The sequence below is a fragment of the Notothenia coriiceps genome, unplaced genomic scaffold (genome assembly GCF_000735185.1).
Source record: "Notothenia coriiceps isolate Sejong01 unplaced genomic scaffold, NC01 NC01_scaffold00037246, whole genome shotgun sequence".
Lineage (NCBI taxonomy): Eukaryota > Metazoa > Chordata > Actinopteri > Perciformes > Nototheniidae > Notothenia > Notothenia coriiceps.
The window spans coordinates 720,024-742,727 of record NW_011369947.1 but is presented as its reverse complement, the minus strand read 5'-3'; the positions used below and the strand labels follow the sequence as shown (position 1 = coordinate 742,727).

The 22,704-nt window shown below is 41.9% G+C and overlaps 1 protein-coding gene across 1 annotated transcript in view; it reads right to left on the bottom strand.

The window, feature by feature from the left end:
• Positions 1–22,704, bottom strand: part of glis1b (GLIS family zinc finger 1b) — a 62,612-nt gene that overhangs the window by 7,155 nt on the left and 32,753 nt on the right. Inside the window, exons 3-4 of the mRNA XM_010795443.1 lie at positions 15,165–15,351; positions 12,405–13,929 (exon numbers count right to left, since the gene is read on the bottom strand). Of these exons, the coding sequence (XP_010793745.1) occupies positions 12,405–13,929; positions 15,165–15,351 (1,712 nt within the window). The remainder of the gene's footprint in view (positions 1–12,404; positions 13,930–15,164; positions 15,352–22,704) is intronic.

Genomic DNA, 22,704 nt, shown 5'->3' with positions numbered 1-22,704 from the left:
TTTAAAATCAATTGTATGAATAGTTAGGTCATTTGAAATTCCGCTTTTAGTTTAAACAGGAACATATCACAGATAAAAAATGTTAGGTTAAAATGATTCATTTATTTCCTAGGTATTTAGCATGTACTGTATATAAAACATTTTGGAAATCAGAAAAATATAAAAAATTAAATAGTCTTTATATTGTAGGTTTAAGGTTAAAGGTGGGGTAGGTAATTCACTTCAGAAACACGTGTTGTTATATTCCATGGAATGCTCTTAACATCCCGATAGCAATGAATACATTAAATGCTTTGACAATAAATACATTAAAACATGTCATCTGTGGAAGCCGTGGTGCTGTAAAAAGTACGACCAATCATCTGAGCCGGCCCGGCTAAAATAACTGGATGGCCTACCTGCCTGTCAGCCTTCCATCTGGGCACAAACTTATCTCGTGCCCTCATTGGTCATGTGCGCGTCCGTGTGTGTTGGAGGAGGGGCTCAGTGAGGAAGTCTGAAGGAAGGGGCAGATTTTTTTCGGCTGTGTATTTTCAAATTCTAGCGCACTCGAGCTGGTTTCTCCATTCTTAGCTACCCGACCTTTAAGAGTTGTAATAAAAAAAGAGCTCCAAATCTATGGGGATTTTAAACTTTTGACAGTGCTTTTTCTTTAGAAACCAATCCTTTTCTAAATGATTTTAGATATTTGTTGTCCTCTTTTCGCCCTATACTGCAAGGGAATAAAAAACAAATAATAAATATAAATATTCGATTGATGATCTACTCTAATCTATTGGTGTTTTTAGAAGGAAAAACCAGACACACATTTACATTCTTTCTATGAATTCAACCTTGTGCGGTTGCAGCCTTTTTGTTAATATTAAAATATTAAATTTAGACTTGAGTTGTGTTGAAACTGTTGTGGAAAGGTTTCTCGGTCTGACAACAAGATTGCAGTCCTGTGCTAAACTAACCTCCTTTCTTTCCAGAGCCTAAATTGTATGTCCAGTGTTTGGTGCAGATCTGAAAGGGGCATTTTATATTCCTATGCTAAATAATTACAGTCTAAAATTGGCTTAATAACCACTGGATCTGAGACACATTTGGGGTGTCACTTAAATGAGGAGACACGTGATCCTGTGACTTCAGTGAGAGACCCATCTCACTTCGTCTTGTGACAGTGTTTATTCTCACAAACCAACCCCAACCATTTATAACAGCTAATTAGAGTGCCATACAAAGCTTCCAGCAGTGCCACAGCCATTAGTAACCATCAAGGCATTAATTATAAACCCATTGATGAAATCCGAACCCGCCATGAAAAAGACAGACGAAAAGAAAATCCTCAACATGATCTGTGTGCCGAGCCGGCGCCTGGACTGATGTTACTGGCAGTCAATGCCCACGAGCTCCTCTGACACCCAGGCTTCAATCTGTCCAGCAGCGTTCACTCACACCTGCCTCTATTCTCACACTGGCTTTCTCTCACTGTCTCTCTTATACAACCGTCTGCCAATAGGCTCCTCGTGATCCAGGCCGACAATGGGGTGTTATATACCTCAAAGTGCTCCGTGACTCCGTTTCATATCGATGCTATTGGGGGATGATAGACACCAATTCAGCCACAGCCAGTAATGACAATAACGTTATATCTAATTGATCAACGTTATTGCTCTTTTGTTAGACTATTGAACAGTCCAACGCGATGATTGGCTTGTGCACTTTTTATTGGATCATCACTTTAATCCGTCCTTTCTCCTACTCTGACTTTGCCAAATTCACTAACTCCGAAAAAAGGACTTGACTCTGACCTGCCTTGTCTACTTCTGTTGTAATGTCCATCAGCCAGAGAAAAAACGGTCCAATCAAGGAGAAAGCATCACATTACTCACTTCAAATGCAACATTTCTAGTGATTGCATTTCATTTTGAGTCTATTGAGGCTGCTAATGGAGAAATTGGCATTCTTTGGTCTGGAAAGATGCCCTTGCTCTGACAACAGCTCCTGACATTGACCATTCATGATTTGGAAATAAAAAGAAACTAAAAAACATTCCGCATCCAAAAAACCAAAGTCTATTCCTAGTACCGTAATTTTCGGACTATAAGCCGCACCTGAATATAAGCCGCAGCAGCGGCATACCACTCTCGGTTCCACTTTTACTTTTGCGCGCTACCTGTCTCACTCTTTTCCGGCCTCCAGCTTTTCCTGCTGGAACCCGCCGCTTAAAGGTGGGGGTCCGCGGACCGGCCATAGAGCCCATAGAGTTAAAGGTGTTGGCCGTTAGCTGTAAAAATCCATAGATTAGCCGCACCGTTATATAAACCGCAGCGTCGAAAAATAGGGAAAAAGGCGCGGTTTATAGTCCGAAAATTACGGTAGTTTAATTCTAATGGTATAAAAGTGTTTTACTCTTGATGTGATCAAACACATGTCATGTTAATGTCAATGATTTTAATTCCAATAAACTGCACACCGGGACACTTTCTATGTTGCATTCCTAATTTTTGTGATCTCAGATGACGTACTTCTTTAATCTTGCCTACCGGCTTTTAAATACTTTTGTGACAACCTGACATAACGAATACCGGAGCTGGAGTCACAGTGTGCCTGTATCTTGGAGACTTGTAAGGTAAAGAAATAAAATCCCTTCTCCCTTTTTTTGGCAAACGGTCGTCCACACAAGACGAGAGTTGACACAGCTGTCTAAAGAACGACCGTAGCACACACCGGCGACTCTATAACTCTGACGTGACAACAAATAAACACGGCAGAAGCCCGTGAGTTGCCAAGCCAAATACCTTGATGCCAGGAGCACTGTAGTATTCAGACAGTAAACATGCCAGCAATATTAAACAATAGGTCAACATGGCATTGGGATGAACACTGAAGGAAGGGGGAAAGAGTTTATTGAACACGTTGGAGGGGGACCAGACCACAAAGCCTTCTGGGAAGAAAGAAAAAGGGACGTGGTGCAACGGTGCCCGTAGATTTGTTCACTCTTCAACATGCCAAGGTTGTGTTCTCCTCTGCTCTCTGTGGGTTTCAGGGTCCATTTTCCAGCTATGTGTATACAGTATGGCTGGTTGCAATATATCAGTCTAGTCCAATCACGCCTCATTCTCAGAGCGCACGTCAACATTCATTCACATTTCAATAAATCAATTCACCACATTTTAGGACACGGTTCTCTATTCATATTCAATAATTCAGCGCACACTAAGACGCCTGTGCCCACTGTCCTATAGGAAAACACATTTCTTTGAGTACATAACCACTCCCCATTCCTGTGCATTTACGATAGACAACCAGCCAGAGGCAAAAATCCTGAGGTCCCACTGGTATTCTTTGGTAAACGTTTTCATATTCATGCAATATTTTCCTCCAATTTCTCATCAGACATGTGTTTATGTTACCCGAAATATGAGTCCCAGCCTGGTGCTCAAGCACAATTTGCCAGCACATTACTATACAGCATATTTCCCATATACAATATGCAATTCCTGGCTGAAATCATGCATGACCTTGTCTACATTTCTCGGCTTTTTTCCGTTGAGAATGATATTTGCATTTGGGTGATACTGATGCTTTGTTTGTTTTGGCCCTGACAAAGATGCAGTGCGTTCGAAATGACAGCTGCTGACGTGACACAGTATAAAAGATCGCCGTTATGAGAACTGGAAGAACAGAGGGAAAACAAAAGGATATGCTCTGACTTAAAGGATTCTGACTTGTACTTTAATTCTGCCAGAATAACTGAATCAATCTGGTTCTAAACCCCACATAAACCTTTTTACATCGATGTTAAACCAATTCAAAAGCTGCACAGACTGAATGTGAAACAGATGTTTTTAGAAGTGAACAGAAAGCGAGAAGGCTTCTTCTGGAGACAGTTAGACATCATTGGGGTGTAAACCTCTACGGGGGAGAGGTAAATCCCTACTTAAATATCAGAGTCTCTTTAGTGCCAGCTCTGCTGAGTCACACAATCATAAAATAGGATAATAAGAAATTGGATCATTATGTGTCCTTATATGTCCTACTGCATAGGATTCTTGGTCCTGTCTCTCTCTTATTTCCTCCCCTTTCCCTCATTATCAATCATACTTGATGTGGTCTTGGTAAAGACTCTCCGTTTTGATATATGTCCCATTTAACGCCACAATTTGACTTCGATATTTCCATGTGGATCTCTCTTCACTCTGTTGGGCATTTGAAGGTCTTGACAGTGTAAACACACACAGGTCTCGGCTTGGAACAAACATTTGGGTTGTGTGCGACGGCTGCGCTAATGCTTCAAAAATGCTCTCAAGTCCGCATTCATCGCATACCGCATCACTTGTCATGCATAATGCCTTGTGATGAATTTTTGGCAATGGTGTCGTTCTTTTGAGATGACATCAGTGGAGCAGAATTGCCTGTCTGGCTCCGTTTCTTCCAGCCTTCACTTCTTGTCTCAAACATTCAAATTAAACCCGGCAGACTGACCGCAGAACACCGCAGTGCATAATTTAAACTTGACACCCTAAACGTAAACACGTCTTTCGCTCCATAATTTATCCATACTTCTCTTAGTGTTTGTTTTGCACGGTAGCAACTCATATATATTAGCTGCAGGTCTGGGCTAGTCTGGTGCGGTGCGCTGTGGGTCTGTCTGGGTGGAGGGATACTGTCGTCTTTGGGTTGTGGCGTGGCCCTGGAGCAGAAGTGGTCCCGGCGTGTATAAATGTCCTTCTTGTTTGCTTGTTTGGTGGGCGAGTTGAAGGCGACCGAGGGAAGATGTTTGTCTGGGTTTGTTTGTATGTGTACCATCTGCCACACTGACAACTCAGCAAAAAACAAAAAACAAACACGTGGATGATTTAAGAGATTTACCTCTGTTCCACACACACCACCGACTGACCAGTTTCGTTGGGTTTGTTTGCAGAGTGGCTGCTGTGGGCACAAATTATGCCTGGGCACGAAACAAGGCCAGTGTGTGAATGTGAGGAGTGGGAGAGGATGGAAGCCTCAGAGGAGAAAGGACCGGTTATGTCTATTCCCCGTAAAATGCCTTAATACTTTGGCGGTCTGACTGTAGCCAAGAAACAGCACACCTTCACAATGCACATGGTCCATGAGAGTGCACCATGGATGTATGTAAATAACTGGATACAGTGTTGGAAACAGGGCCTTGTTAACTTGTATGAAAGTTCCTCAGTGCTTGAAGTCAAAGATGACCTGAATGTAGGTACAAAAAGAATCCGGATACTTGTGGACTTGGGAGCATAGAGCATGCTTTCCTTGTGCTTTCCTTAAGAAACCCCGAGTCAGTCAAATCATTAGAGGGAAGATAACTTGATAACTCAACATAGATTTGTCTTTTAGTTCATTTTATAACTTTAACTTTATTGAGCATTGGATTTAGCTAAAAATCATTATTTACAGACGTCTCTTTCCCAATCTTAGTCAATTCAAAAAAGTGTTTTTGGGCCCAGAGAAGTCATGGACTGACACAGAAGTTAAGGTACCACTGTTTGTCCACTTGTGGTCTATGAGCTTCAACACCAGGCTCACTTCCTAGGTGCCTGGCTACAGCCAAAATGCACCTCCTATTGACCAACAACAAGGACACCTTTAAAAGTCTAAAAGGGGAAGCCAATGACCTAAGAAGGAGATCCAGTATCTTCTCCCTCCATCCTTCCTCCCTATTTTAATCGAGTTTTCATCTCAGCAACATGACGGGGACCCTGAACACCCACCCCCAGCTCCTTTTATCCGATGTATTAGTAAACTGATCTGGCTCAGTAGAGAGGTTAAACTGATTACACTTTTTGGATGGGACACAATTATGACACAATCTCTGTGCAGCGTATAACCAGCCCCAGCCCGGGGTCTTCAGGTTTCCGATACGAAGCCGTGATTAGATGTCGAGGAAATGGGGAAACTCAAAATATTGCATTCCAGACAAATGCAATTAGGGTGTATCACATGTTGTAAAAACCGGCTTTGATACCTGGTTAGGAGGTAGAAGGCAAGGTAGGGCTAGACTGGTTTATAGGTTTAGTTCACTGTAGCCATATATTCAAGGAATACTCTACTGCCTATATTGTGAATGCCATACTAACATGCTTCTCAACAACAACATCATATATTTAGAAAAATGTTTAGCTTTGTTTTTTGTTGGCTTGATCGCAGCTGCATTTACTAGGCTAAAAGTTAACATGCTAACATTTTTGTTGTAGCAGAATATGATTTATAAATATGAATCCAGCTGCTGAACCTCTGGACCAGCAGCTCCAGGTTTCCACACAAGCTTTTGCCAAAAAATGTAACAAGTCGGATAGTATAATTCTGTTTCTTATCCAACAAAAAGCTGTTAACATATCGATGTGCATAATACAGACTGATAGAAAGAAAATGAAACTTACAATTAAAAATGTAACTCTTTTAAGGGTTATAGACAAACTCATGAAAACCCATTTATTTACAAATATCTTTTTTTGTTATCTTTCTTCTATTTAACTGTTCTTAAATTTGTACTTTTAGGCAAATATTTAGATTGTGAGGATAAATACTTTAGTCCTACGAACATGAAATAAATCTGTCAAAAAGTGATATAACATGTCATTGACAACAAATGCAGCTACAATAATCGTTACTTGATTTAGAGCGTTCCAGTGTCAGGATTAAGAAGAAATATGGGTGCAGTAGGAGCAGCAAGTGTTGAGTCCTATATTCAGATCTAAATGACAGATAAGTGGGAGAGAAGGGGAGTCGGGGGAGGTGTTGGAGAGAACTGGACCGCATTACTGCAAAGGATTGACTGGAAAACTTTTCCCGGCCTGACAAGAAGTTGGCCTGGCCCCCTCGACAAGGAAAACAAGCAGGATCCATCCATCCAGGGCTTTCATTCGCATGCCAAAACATCAGCCCCTCGCCAGCAGTTTCATCATTCGAACATCACATGTGGACAGTGTTTCTATAGCATGACGAGTGCGTTGCCAAGCAGCACAGCAGACCTGACAGGAAGACGGAGGATACCTAAAGGACGGGGCTATGGGTTTGGAGGAAATATATTATCTAGCTATCTCGCTACCTGATGGACTCATTTGCCTGGAGATTGACTGACAAAGTTAATCTAGGTAATAATTTAAAGCGTAGCAGAGGCACGGGACCTTCAGATAATGGCAGAAGTTGATCCCCGCCAGGTCTTTATTTGGACTTGATTAGCTCTTTGCTTTTCGTGCCAACTTAACAGACTTTAGGAGCTCTGTTTCCTAAGCATGCAGTTTCTCCTGACATACTGAATCAATGCTCTTACTCGCCTATTGACCCTGATTACTTTCAATGGGCCGTGTACAGACCTCTCACAGTAGTGAATATGTGTGAGTTCACAGTCTGAGGAAACAGTTTTTAATGCTGATCCACGTATGTTTTCCTCTGGTACGTTTGTAAGTCTGCATATTGGGTACAAGACTTTAAGAAGCAGAAAATACTTTAATTAGTTGTATGTTGCGTTCCCTAACAAGCCCAAATGTTGCAGAAATAGCAGTCACATGTGTCCCTGTCTGAGCGTGTTTCATTCTTTAGCAGAGGTGTAACAAATACTTAGGCACAAATTGAAATACCATGGACTTAGAATACTCCATTACAAGTAGAAGTCCTGAATTCAAAATGTAAAATAACTCATTATGCAGAATGGCTCTTTTCACAGTATTATACATTTATAGAATATTATATTATTCTGTTTTGTCACTATTAAATACATATGGGAGATTTTCATCTTGGATGTTGTCAATGAGGAGCAAAGTATACTACTGTGTGCTACTGAGTAGATAAGTAGTTTATATGTAATATTAAGTTAACACATTATGGTAATTATGTAAACATTAAGAAGTAACTACAAGTGTTTAATAGTTCAGAGAATCTGCCTCTGATATGTAGTAGAAGTATAAAGTGGCAGAAAATGTTAATACTCCTGTAAAGTACCTCTAAATATTACTAGAGTACATTACTTGAGTGAAACTACTTAGCTGCGCTTTAGGACACATCAAATCGAGCTTTGTGCACTCAGAAATATTTAGAGCTCAGGTGGTTGTTCCGTACATAATGGCAGCCCACTGCTCCTAACACTAGGATGGGTCAAATGCAGAGAAACCGTTTTGTTACTAGTCCCTGTACAATGTAATGACAATAAAGTTGAATCATCTTCATCATCATCATCTTTTGGGCCTTGGTGGTTCAGAAGCTGGACTCTGAGATTGTGTCGTCCAAGCTGTCCAGACAGCCCGAGTGTCAGAGGCTCATACGGGTACGAACACATTAATATCAACGTCACTCGCCACCCGCTGCCCAGACGGCTCCAGTTTCAGGCGGCATTCAGAGGAAAAGTCGGGTCATGTGCTGAACCTGGGTTTTAATTAGCTAATGGCACCTGTTTCATCTCCTGGTCTGAGCTGATTGCTCACAAAAGACTCCATTTACTCCTGAAAACACACGCCATCTTGGCAGCAGTCCGCGCTCTATGTCTCACCGTCTGCTGCCAAGGGATTTTGCCACTCTCTTCCAAAAATCAGTCTAGTAAATCTAAATATATAGATTTTTTTTTTGCCGGTTTCACACTTCATTCCATGATGCACACTTTTTTTCCAACAGGCCTCAACATCCAACTTTCCTTCAACAAGTGGTTTGATTGAGAGTGTCAGCGAGTGTTTTGGTGTGTGTGTGTGTATGTGTGTGTGTGTGTGTGTGTATGTATGTATGTGTATGTGTGTGTATGTGTATGTGTTGTGTGTGTGTGTGTGTGTGTGTGTGTGTGTGTGTATGTGTATGTGTGTGTGTGTGTGTGTGTGTGTGTGTGTGTGTGTGTGTGTGTGTGTGTGTGTGCACATGTGTATGTATTTGGACAGGGTCCCATTAAGCAGCTAATGCTGGCTGCATTTGATCATTGTGAAATGGGCGAGTGGCTTTGTGTCTCGCCTGTGGCTCTAACATGTGAGTAAAAGTATGTGAATCTACCCTTTCATGGAAGGATATTCTTTACTTAAAACATTCTCAACCAGTCACCTACATGGTATGAACCTGGGAGAGTTATTTTGGAACTACAAAAGAAAGTGGCTCCAAATGAATATAGATATGCTTCATAATGTCTGCTCACTTGATGAGATATAAATCACTATTAAGATCACTTTACTTAACTTACATAACATTTTATAGCCATGCCTTATTAGCCAGGTGCAAAAATATAATTTGAAAATAAGCCTTAATGTTATTTCCAACCAAAACTGTTTTTACAACACTCCCTTCGTCATTTACAGTAAATAATCAAAGATGTGCTTACATCTGCTGCATTTCTCTTTTTCTTGAAACTTTGAAATCCTAACCACAGACTCAACTTCCATGCTTTGAATCCTTTATCCCACGACAACATAACCTCCTCCAATAACATTAAAAAGATACTATTGAGCTTAAGAAATACCAAAGGAATACTCCCAAGAAAGAGCTATGCAAACAAACCATGAAGCCCCTCTGCCATGTTAACGCTCTGCCCTCTCCTCACAGAGCTTCATGCTTTAGGAGCATACTTTGTGACCTCTATAGCTCGCAGACCATTCTTCAGACGCTTCAAATCCTCTGACAAACAGAACAATATCAAAGTCTGGGACCAAGTCAGGGCTACTGCTGCTGGATATATTTTTAATATTTATGCAGACACAGGGAAAAAAATGTAATAAACCAAAAACAACAAGTGAATTAGGCATGAAACACAACAGGATATTGCAGCGAGATTATGTTGTTTCCTTTTCGGCCGTGTCTCTACACAACAGCCCAGGGCACGCTTTAATTGGCGGTGAAAAAAGAACCAAAACATATTTCCTGAAAAAAGGTTGCAGACCTTTTTTAAAAAGCCACAAACCCAACCACCTACATGTGGAGGGAACCGAGGAGCATTTCTTAAAAATATAAGCGAGGTACCGAGTGTGACAGGCTCATGCAGGGGTCGGGATACAACTTGTGATAATGAGTTTTTCCTGCCAAGACGCAGCATGAAACAAATGCTGTGCAGCTGTATGAAGGAAAAGAGATACAGTTTATATATATATATATAAAAAGAGAGAGAGAGGGAGAGATGTGTTATGTTTGGATGAGAGTGCCCGCTGGACTCTGCTGCTGGAAAGATAATAAAGGGATTAGCTCTGGTTTTTCTACAGCATTTCTAAAACCAGAATGTCTCATCTGCTTCCTCTGTAGGAATTGCACAAATTCTTGAATGCCTTTGTCTATTGCGTGGGCAAAAAAAAACACAAAAGGCACCAGTGCTAGTGGCCAAAAAGCACACCATCTCAGAGAAAAAGAAATAAGATGGACACAACTAAAATAAACTAACAAGCATGCCCCTTAAAAAGGCACACAGTGACGGTAGGTTTCTTAGTAAGGTAGTCCTTACTGAAATCCGTATGGACTATATACAAACACAAACACAGGTATAAATACACACGGAGAGTGTGTGTATATTTTCTCTGGCCCTCCAAGTTTATCTGCAGAAGTCCCAAAAGAGCATACATTCAATCCCTGCTGATTAGATGTGTTGATTCAAGCTCGCAAACATTTCACATTTCTGTTTCAAATCTGTCAGATAGGAGTGTTACAAACCAACGCTCTGTAAAAGGGAATCAATACTTCCTATTGTGAGAGTGAATGGAACAATATCTAAGTTGTTACACAAATGCATGGCTGTGAAAATGTGTGTGTTTGAAACCAAGGTGATCGGGAGGTGAGGGTGTGTAGCGGTGTTTCACACAGCCTCATGTCTGCAGACAGAATCCAGTGGCTCGTCCACACTGAGCCAACTTTTTCCAGAGCTCACATATGGTAAACATCTCCGAAAACACACATAAACACACCGATACACGCACCTCCACAGTGACACAGTCATGCATACACCTTTGGCGTATACACATGCAAACATTCACTCAAGTGTGTATTTGCTGTGTGACATCTTAAAAGTCTACAAAGGGCAGCGACAACAACGACAAGTGAGGAATGAATATAAAAGACGAATTTAAAAGCCTTTAATCCAACACACTCCCAAAGCAGAGTTAACAGTTGGGGGGACACATAATGCAGCAAATTACTTCCAAATGTTTAGTTCACGCTGAGCCAAGGGAGCAGGAACACTGTGACGCAAAGCAGAAAGAACAGTGTGTGTCTTTTTGGCTTAAATCAGCTCAGATGTGCACTGTAACAAGTATCAGAGTTACTCAGAATCAACATGAATTTCTTATCCAATCCAACTCAACAAAAAACTGCCCTTAAATACAAGTTTCTGTTAGAAGACTACAAGGCACTGGTAATTAGGAAAATAAACAAGACCTGGATTGTTTTTCTTTTAAGACAAAAAAAAGCCATGGAGATAAAACAGGTGCTGGAGCAATACGCACACTGAGTTTTTCGTGTAATTAGGATTTTGGGTGGCTTCCCGAACTTGAAGAGGACCACTTTTGACAGTGGCTTTGGGTGAAGCCGTGAATTGAGCAAGACTAGCAAATGTAACCGACCATCCCTCTGTGGCTGCTTTCTCCAGACTACTGCATTTCTCCTCGTGTTTGGTTTGGATAGGAAGCCAACTCACTTAATACTTGTGGGACAGCTAAACATTTAAAGCTCCCATTTAAAAGGATCAAGTGTAGGCATTGTTTGGTTATGTTAACCATATGTGTTGGCTTTTCATCATCTGAATCCTGTCTCAAAAAACAGAGTGCTCGTGAAAATAAACATGGCTTCGCCCTACACAAATTGTGGACTAATTGTGTATTTGGACTAAGTCTTTCTTAAGGTTGGAGGGCTTTTTCCATTTGCTAAGGGACGCGGGGGAGTGACAGCTTGACATTGATTAGAGTGTTGACTTGTGGAATTGGAGCCTTACCTGTAAAGAATATAACCACAAATCTATTTATACTGACGAGGCAGAGCTGCATTTACCGCAGCTCACATCTTCAGAGGAGAAGAAACCCTCTTTTTTACCTGTTCAACTAAAAAACACAAGAATTATAATCATAACTGTTTCTCAACCAAAACAAAATAAAAAAATTTGTTGAAAAGTAATCAGCAGTGAAGCAAGTCCAGTCTTGGTTTTGGACACAATGGATGTGTATCTTGTTGAAGAAAAATCATCTTGAGGGACTTTGTGAATTATGTGCTTGTGTGTAATTCAGAAAACAGATGGTTGCAATTATATGAAAAACTACACTCATAAGAAAACGATAAATACAACCCAACATTTTCAAAAAGAAGCAATGATTATTAAAAGTGAGACAGCTGACTATGACGGGATTTTCAACAATACTGGGTGTTGTGAATATGCCGGACCATTGGTGTCTGTCTTTTTATGGGTTCTGGTGAGTGTTGGGTGCATAGTATGACAGATTACGATTACTCACCATACACTTGTTGGGTTTCTCTCCGGAGTGGACCCTCATGTGAATGAGCAGCTTGTAGCGGGCGTTGAAGGGCTTGTAGCGGCGGATGCAGCCGGCCCAGAAACAGGTGAAGTCCTCTCCTTTGCGCTGGTCGATGTGGACCTTCTCGATGTGCCTCACCAGCTCCTCCTGCTGCTCGTACGCGGCGCTGCAGTCGATCCATCGACATACCTGCTTATCCACCAGCGCGCCTCCTCCCACTTCTTCCCGCTCCGTGTGAGACCCCGGAGGGCCTCCAGAGGTCGGTTTGAGTCCCAGGGAGGAGGGCGGTGCTGTCTGCTGGCTCTGGTGGTGCAGCGGACCCCCAGGACCGGGCCCCTGGTATTGGTGCAGGTGGTAGGGCGGGGGCATGGCGGGGCGAGAGGGGTGGTGAGGCTGACGTAGCTGCCCGCTGCGACCACTCAAGTGATGGTGGTGATGATAGTGGTGCTGAAAGAGTTCGTCTTCGCTGGGAGAAAAGTCATCCAGGGGCTCCTGTTTGAGGACCGCCCCTGATCTTTGGCCCCCGTCCAGGAGAGTCGCAGCTTCAGGCCCTGAATGCAGCATCCCGGACATCAGGGCCCCACTCATCAGTAGCCCCAACCCGTCCGATCCTCCCCCTCCTCCTCCTCCTCCTCCTCCCCCGGCTGCTCCTCCAGCCCCACGGCCCTGCAGCATGGAGCCCCGCCCCTCACACGGCCCCTGGCTCTGCCCCTGCTCCTGCTCCACTGATGACACTGAAGAGGAGGATGATGAGGAGGAGGAGGAGGAGGAGGAGGAGAGGGACAGCAGGCAGGTGGCAGGTGATGATAGCTGACAGCTCTCCTGTAGCGTGTGCTGCTGGGGGCTGCCGTGAGGTGGGGGCCTCGGGGGGGCTTCCCGGGAGCAGGAGTTAGAGGGTGGGGATGAGGAGGAGGAGGAGGAAGAAGAGGAGGAGAAGCCGGCACTGCTGGGCGAGAGGTTTGAGCGGAAACCGTTGACGCAAGCCACCATCGACATCTGGGAGGAGGAGCAGATGATGGCGGTGATATTGATCTCCTCGGGAGTCGATGGGGACGATGAGGCAGCGACGCTAGCGGCCGCGGCGGCAGAGGACTGTGAGGCGAGGGACAGGCAGCGTCTCCTCAGACTGCTAGCACTGAGCAGCCGCGCTGAATGACGGGAGGCAGACGGGGACAAAGCCAACGGGGAGGAGCCATCTTCATTATTAAACGGCTGCACTGCGCTCTCGGACACAGCACTACCTACTGTGCACACGCCACTAGCGCTGGTGTTAACATGTGGCGCTCCAACTAGCTCGTCCCTCGTCATCCCCAAGACTTGGCCTCCGCTACAGTTCTGAAACCCGGCCTGAGACGAGCTGTGGACCCCGGTGTTGGAGATCTTGTAGCCCATTGAGTTCTCTTGTTTGATTGAGTAAGGGAGACAGGAGCGGGCCCTGTTGGCGGTGCCGCAGTCTGATCCCGGCGAGGCCCCCGGCAGGGTCCTCTGGAAGGCAGAGCAGGATCTGTAAGGAGAAAACGCACAAAGAGGAATATGAGCGCTGCTAGCTAACAGCCTGATGACAGACACTGGCTAGTTCAACCTTCCCACCAGAAAAACATTCAGAGCGTATCCTCTTGCTCACCGACCTCCTCATACAATCATTCTCTTAGTTTACAATCAAATAATATAATAAGTCCCGCTGACCGGAAAATAGTTTAACTCATTCATCATAAGGGATCAAACATTAGCCTTGTGTAGCAGGTGACATAAGGTGATGAGGATGTATCCACCGCTCTTGATCCAGTGTTTTTATGAATAAATGAAACAGGATCCCGGGGTAGTGAGAGGATATGAATGGGCATTTATGACTAAGAATAGAGAGAGGGGGAGGGATGGATGGCTACTGAGAGCGAGAGGCCACTGGCTAGTGTGTCCATCTGACAGGCTTTGATGACACAAAGGGGTTAAACCCAACCCAACATTGGGGGTAAATAGGGAGTCACCTGTTTTGGTGGCATAATTGCGGCCTATGAAGGGTCACCGTTTACAATACTGTGTATTATGGTGGGAATCTTTGCCCCGCTGAATGGGGAACCCAGGTCATATTTCCCCATGCGTTGCTGTGATCTCCTACATAATCATTCCTGTCAGTTGGCTCATTATGGATTTTGTCCAAAGCCCCTGAGTGATGTGAGAAGAGCTCTCTTTTCTCCGGGCTGTCTCATGAAGGAATCGTCTTTGTCCCTTCCCCTGAGCACGCTGGGGGAAAAGCAGAGCTAACGCTAGCTTGGATTGGAGAAAGCCACTGGCAGACTTTGTCATCGTTGTTGTTAATAAAGCCTTGACCCTCCCCCTCTCTCTTTCTATTCAGGAGCACCATTTCCTGTTTGGCTATAGGGAAAATATTGAGACAAAATATGAGAGAAGAGAATGGCTGTCGGATGAGGAGGGGGGAAAAAGGGACATAACCCATAACAGGGAGCTTCGATGGAAATTGTTTCTGACTTGACCAACAGTAGTCAAAGACTGCACAACATAAGAAACGCATTAGTGTAACATGAATGTTGTACTTTGGACCCCATCGGTGTGTTTTATGAGGCTGGGCAAAGCTTTGCAGCTACATATCCGTGCATCTGGTTTACAATGGCAAAAATAATGAGAAGCACACTCTACCTGCATCATGTTAGTAATTCTACACCAAACAGGAAACACTCAAAAGAAAATAATTGAACAACAGCAATGATAGTGACAGTTTACCTGGTGTCTTGGTGAGGGCCGTCCTGCAGAATGAGGTCGGGTGTAGGTCTGTCACAGTGGAGGCTCTGGGTATAAAGCCCCCCTAAATGACCCCCCACCAGCAGGCTCTGCCCACATCGCATCAGGGTGCCCTCAGCGTCACCCAGCTCCGTGTCCAAATCCTTCTCTGAGCAGTACGCACCATTCACTGAAAGACAAGCAGAGGAGATATCACTAAATGAGGTCCAAATGTAAAGTGTTACTATTTACATTACTTGCCATTTTCACAACTTTTATGTATTTTGATTGTATGCATTTTGTACATTTACAAGGCAGGGGATAACTTAACCTTCTTCCTAAATAGTTCCCACTTTAGTTTGTATGGTGGTGTGTCAGTTCAGGTGAGCAGGATTACTACACAGATGTGGAAATGAATGTTAAATCATCTAGATCTTGACAATATAGCAAAATGCTATATTGTTCAGGTTATTAAGTATTGTAATAATTGTACCTGTGACTAAAGGCTGTGTGCCTTTGCAGAGACACTATGACTTGTAAGTTGTAATGCCCATGTGTTAATGATAAACTGAGGCATTCAATTATTGAAATTGCAATTATTTGTCTTCATACATTTCAGGGTTGTTCATAAAGTTTTGTAAAAAGATAGTTAATTGAACGAGCCTTTTTTTTTTAATGTATTTTTCTATGCACTTATACCAAGGGAACAATTTTGAGTGGTCGTGATTTATAGGTTTTTATGCTATGATTTTACAGGTCCGGCCCACTTGAGATGCCCGTTGGCTGTATGAGGCCCCTGAACTAAAATGAGTTTGACACCCCTGGTCTAAATCCTCGATATGTGAAGCTTAGCAGGGATCCAATGTGACTTTCAAATTAAAAAACTGGCAATGACACAGTGATGTGCTGACTGCCCTGGAACAATCAGGGACATACATTGGGAGCCACGCCATCACAGACATGTTGAAATCCTATTAGATATGAATATTCTCCAGAGGAATAATTATTGGCTGCCACAAGCGTAGTATCGTGTGATTTATGGAGAGCACTTTGGCAAAGTCAAAGTGGTGACAGTAAGAATAACGTCCGAGAGATTTATTGCTAAATATTATTGCTGGAGTAATTGTATTCCAAATGGTGGTGCGTCCATTTCGGAAAAATAAACAAACTCAAATGAATGTGCCTGGCAGATTCAGACAGTAAAAGTGTTACTGTGTTCAGAATTTAAATTACATGCTGTCAGCAAAATGTACCACCAGTTGTTTTAATTATATGTAATCAATCTTTTTGTGAAGATGGTGACCTCATTGGTTAAATTGATTAATTATATTTATTTAATTGGTCAATGATTCATTTAGTAAAAAAATAATCTAGAAGTGCTAAGTCAAGGGTAAATGAACAGATGTTTGAAGATGTTTCAACTTTTAATTCAAAAGGCTTCTTGAGTAATTCATAAGTTTAAAAAAAAAGGAGGAATCTTTGAAATATAATTAAATTGTTTGATGGAGAAATGCATGGGTGAACAAATGAGTTATTACATTTAAAACCGCTGCATTTACTTTTAAAAATATATAATTTTATTATAGCTTTTTTCATCTGTATTTACTTTTTCAAATATAAGCATTTTGTAAAGTATATTGTGTATTTAATGTGTTACTCCTCATTCTCAAGCCCCATATAAGTAACTGCATTCTTAGGATTTCTCTTTACTTCATTCAACCTGACTGTTTTAGAAGAAATGAAGGCTTCTTGAACGGGACCAAAAACGTAGGAAAAGAGAGAGATGAAAGTGAGCGATAGGAGGGCCTGGATGTATGAGGAAATATTTGTGAAAGGTAAGGCGATATCCCCGCACACTCTTGTGTAGGCGGCCACACGTCCCCTGCTCCAACCTCTCTAACTCAATTTCTCAAATTCAATTTCCCCCTAATGATGTTATTGGGAACGTTATCACACACTATGAATAATAATAATAATAATAATAATAGTCACCTAAGTGCCCAGTATGTGAGAGATAACATAAAAAAAAAGGTACTATAAGGGAATGAGAAGGATATAGGGGTAAACTTGAACTAAAAATGAATTTAAGTCAGATAAAAGAAGTGTTTGGGCTACAGATACAAGTAGGGAAAACATGCAACAACATAACAAAGGGAAAGATATTACAACATGAGTAGGAGATGGAGAAGGCGAATAAACAGTAGAAGGGGGGTGGGGGTGGGGGGGGTGAAGTGTTGTGGAATATGGGAAAAAGGTTACAATGACGATCAAAAGAAAAGAGAAAACAAGAGAACTTTGTGAGCCATGTTATCCACAGTTTAGGGAACATCTTTTGACATATCCCTCCTACAGTGGATGTATCCTTAGTCTCCACTGCATTTATGTTGTCACGGGTCACCGCTGAAACACAATGAAGTAGAGAAAAGGCAAGGCGAGCTACGCAAACATTGGAGTATCGCCGGGGGACCGTAGAAACAACGCTGGCTTCACTCAAAGCCGTTAACAGAAGGCAAGATGGGGTCTGTTTCCAAGCAATCCAAACCGTTTTATTGATCAAATTCTGGATTGTTCTGTCTTTTTTGTTTTGTTTTTTTATCTGCTTTTTTGGCTGCGAGTATATAACTGTTTCTGTATGAGAGTTTCAAGGCCTGCCGATGTGAAGCCAAGTGTTTCCCTGCCTCAAGCCAGGAGTAATTTAATCGGGAATACCAGAAGTGACATGAGTCAGGATGGTGATGACTAACATCATCACAGAGATCTCTTAATTTGGTCGTGACAGTCGACATGCATGCAAACAAAAACACAAACAACTAAATAAAAACATAATCATCATAAAGCCATGAACAGCCTGGCAGTCATTCAATTAAGCTTTGACTGAATGCACATGCTCTCTCACACACACAGTCACCACCATATAAAACACAGACCCACACCAGGCAACCCGGTAAATATAACAGGAATTATGAGACAATGCTCTCTCAAAGTTTCACAATAGAAGAGATGGAAGCCAGGAAAAGTCAACACCATGTAAATGTGTTAGACATAGAGAGAAGACAGGGATGATCCCAGAACATCAATTACCTGGCAAGGGATTATTTGACTAAAGACAGAATAATACATCCATTGTTTTCCAGCACGATTGTTTCGGAAATATCACTTGAGTCTTTACGGCTAGAAATCATAAGCAGAGGTTTCACTGAGCTCTGTAGTAAATGCTACACTTGGTATTCAGGCTGGCTATTGAACCGCAATTCTTTTGGTACCAACATCAGAAATTTGGTTGAAGCTATCAAATAGTTGGCTTTTTAACAAAGATGTTGCTGCTTGAACATGAACATAAACCTTTTACATCTTGTATAAAAGGTATTTAATTCAATTTTATAACAGGTTTTGTAGGAAAAATATTTGTATATGTATAAAATCCAGATGATTGCATTCTGAATTCTGATGAAAAAAGTTGGAAATCTGAGATAAAAGGCAGAATCTTTTATCAGAATTCTGATTTTAAACTTATAAATAAACTAATAATTCTGACTTTTTCTCCGAAATCTGACTTTTACTTAGAATTCCAGCTTTTTTCTCAGGATTCTGACTTTAATCTGAGAACCTAAAAAAAAAAAAAATGATCTTTTCAAAAATGATATGTATCATCATCACTAATACTATGGTGCACATGCGTTTAGAGAACACAGGTACGTTTGAAAATCGTTGATAGTTAGCTAGTGGTAGTTAAACTGCATTTATATCAGGTAAGATATTAATCAATAACTTGTTTCTTGGCCACTTGGACATTTCAGAAATAAGCTGTTAACAACACTGACACATTATCGCTTTGAAGTCGTTGCCCAAATTCTTGCCTATTAAAACGTCTATGTAGCATTTCCTACAAGCATCTGACTTTCACACGTTTTAATTACATCTAGAAGTTGGTGTGACATTTTTTGTGGAAATCTTCCACTGCCTTGGAGAGGTGCAATAAAAAGGCATAACAGGCCTTCACGTACTCTTTCAATTGAAACAAGTAGTACTTTTTTTTTTTTTTAAAAAAGGCCTGTTCTACCGTGTCCAACATTCATGTGAAGTGTTACATCTTGTTGTGAAAGCTACACTAGACTTAAGTATCTCCATCCTAAAGACACTTTCTAAATGTGTCTCCAGGACATTAAAGTCAGTATGTAAAATGCGTGTTAAAGTCTTACTGCACAAAGTTAGAGCTCCGGTGATTTAGAGCTTTGCTACATAACAGTATCAGTCATGCTCTGGTTGGAGAAACAGGCTCCTCAACATATGTTGGCTTGGATGGGACCCAACAGTAAATTCCGTTTGTATTGAATGTGCCATGGTAATTTAACGTAAAACATTTCATTCTGCGTTAGAGCCGAGTTTGATCAGGAGGTGGAGAGAACACTGGGTCTGAGGTGAAATGTAAGATATCCAACAGAGCAGTGACAGGAGTGTGTGTGTGTGTGTGTGTGTGTGTGTGTGTGTGTGTGTGTGTGTGTGTGTGTGTGTGTGTGTGTGTGTGTGTGTGTGTGTGTAGCCACCGACACCATCCACTATCATGAATAAAATGTAATTAAAATTAAAAAGGCAAACACAACACAGCTTGGAAATGTTGATATCTCTGCTCAGGGCTTTTAAAACGGAATATTTCAGAAGAAAAAAGTCAGGTAGTGACTACAAACTTCATATAGGAAAATGGTCGACGTTTTAAAGACCAAGGGAGGACATAGTGCCACCGGAACACATTTTTTATGTACATGACTGTCAAATAATGACGTAAGACTTTCCCAGAAATTTAAAAATGTAAAAACAACACTATTTATTTTTACTGTTTTGTCGTAGTAGACGGAAATATGAAATCACTGGCGGCTAAACATGTCTTCTCCTGCCATAATATCAGGAAACATAAGTAGAAAAAAACCACATGTCAAGTATGGTATACTGTATATGTAAAATGTAGCTCATGAATATATATTATTTATACAAGCATAATATGCTCAACACGTACTAATTAAAAATGTTACTTGTAGAGTTTATTTTTATTACCTTCAATTATATCATCATTTTTCTATGATATCATCTATGAATGGACTTGCAATACCAATAAAACAGATTGAAGTTAAAATTGTAAAAGTATACTGTAAGTGAGTGAGAGAGGGAGCGAGAGCTTGTGGGTGGTCGGTTGCAGCTGTGTGCTAATCATACTTTACATTCCTTTGGCTCTGGATTCACATTTTTTTCCCATGTTTTGTTCTGGGAAAACTTGAGCTGTTAAAAAACATCACCCTTTGTTAATCAACTGAAAAATAAATGTGTTGGTTGTGGTTTTTAACCACTAGTCACTCTGGAGCAATGTTTCTATGAGTCTTCATGCACATGCACAAGCTCACGTCCGACACGAAACACATTCCTACAACGGTTTGACGCTTTTTCACTGATCCACAGTTGGAGGCAGTAAAAGCTAAAAAGCAGAACAAGGCTCCCACTAAGTAGGGCTGCAAGAAAATATCAATACACTTGAGTATCGCAACATTATGTTTCGTCATCGAATCTCAAAAACACTGCATTTTTATTTAGAATTTGCATGCAAAGATGCGTTGTTCAAAAACCAAAGCCGTTGCTACGATATTGGATGTCAAAGGTAGTTCGTTAAATGCAAATACAGATCTTACTCTTCTTTTCACCCTCTGTCGGAAACAAGAGCCCAGTCTGCTCTGATTGGTTAGCTGGTCGGCTCCGTTGTGACTGGTCAACCGCTTAGAGATGTCCCGCCCCTTAGCCTATCACGTACAATGTGTTGGAGCGCTAGCCAAAAGAAACGTGACTGTGACATAGTGATGTCACTATGTTACGGAAGTAAACAAGTCCAATTGAAGACTTCTTTTCAAATGTTTTCGTCTGTGACAAAGATGTTCATATCACAGGTTTCAAAATAGTCCAAAAAGCCCTTTGTGCAGATGTTATATGAGGAACAAAATGCATTCAGCATGTTGTTGGCCCTCAAACACACACTGGCAAGAAACAAACTGCATATGTTCACACAGAATCTCCCCAGGAGACTTTTAAATGGTAGGCACAGTCATTTAAAAGAAATGCCATGCATTTACATTTGATCGCGGATCGCCGCAGATTACCTATGGAAATTGAATTCACTATTGTGTCCAATTCTAAATGATTCACCTTAGATCAAGCAGGGTGGGATGGTAGTCTGATAAACACACAGTTGCAAGCATTCAGGCCCAATTAGGAGTGATGCTGTTAGGGTGTGAGATCTGGGACACAGGGGCAGAAAGAGAGAGGCAGGACAGTGCCAGAAGCACCGGGGGCAAATGTTGTGTTCAGAGAAGAGACCATGTGCAGATGTGCTGGCTCGTCCTCACAAAGAGTCACTGAAGTCAGCACTGACAACTAAAGACGTAAGCACACATAAGGACTCTATTGTTACTCGCCTCCTAAAACACCACCCTAAAAAAGAAAAAAAGTCTTGGAACAAAGACTGTGGACCAAGACGCAAGCCCTGTTGATAACATGGTGTCTCATAATACTCATCTAATCTTCCTTTTCAAAAGAGTCATCACATGGTGTCTATTGCTCCTCTCGTCTCTTGTATAATTAACGTAACACGTTCCTTTCAGTGAGCATCACCGCAGGATGACAGTCAACTGAGAAGAGAGGAAAGAAGTATTCCAGTTTCTTTGTGACACCGCACATGAATACTTCAAACAAGAGTGTCATTATAAAGGGATAAAAGTAGTTATCCGAGAACTTGTTTAGGGACATGTAGGATTATGTTTGTGCTGTGGTTGAGGAGGGAAACGAGGGTCCAATCAACCCTGCCTGCTCTGATCTCATGCATTTGTCACGCTTCCTTTTTGTCTAAATCCTCTCGGGAAAATGGCGCACTACAGCCGTAAAACTCAAGATGCCTCATGATCGTGAGTGGAAAGTGTTTTCTAAAGTTCTTCCTACAGATTCATTCAGCCACTGTGACCATGCAGGCTGAACAATAAGACAATAGACAGGAAGAGTGAACCAATGCAGGCTCAAAGATTCAGATAATTAAGGCACGACTCCCTCATTAGTGGAGCGTTTGCGTTCACTGTGACCGTGATTACATTGATTGTTGAACCTACTGGATACATTTCACATTGGATAATGTAGCCAGTTATGGTTCGCTGTAACGGTAAACCTTTTCACGCCGCCTTAGGGGCTGATGATCAGCATTGTGCTCAAGTTCAGCAGTGTTGTGCCTTGGCTAAAAAACTCTCCCCTGACCCCAGTGACTAATAAATGACTAATAAAGCAGAGCAGACACATGTCTCCAATCTAGCCGAACTTAACCCCTCCGAATGGCTATTATCCCAAGATACGCGGTTATGACTGCATTACCATACAGAGCTTCCAGTCCATGCAGTACAGATCAAACCACATCATCACATAGTTAAATATGTCGCTGTCTGACTCAATGAATCTCTCTCCTTGTTTTGCACTCTCAGGTATCATTATTTCTCCGAAGACAAGAGCAGTGCTCCATCTGATC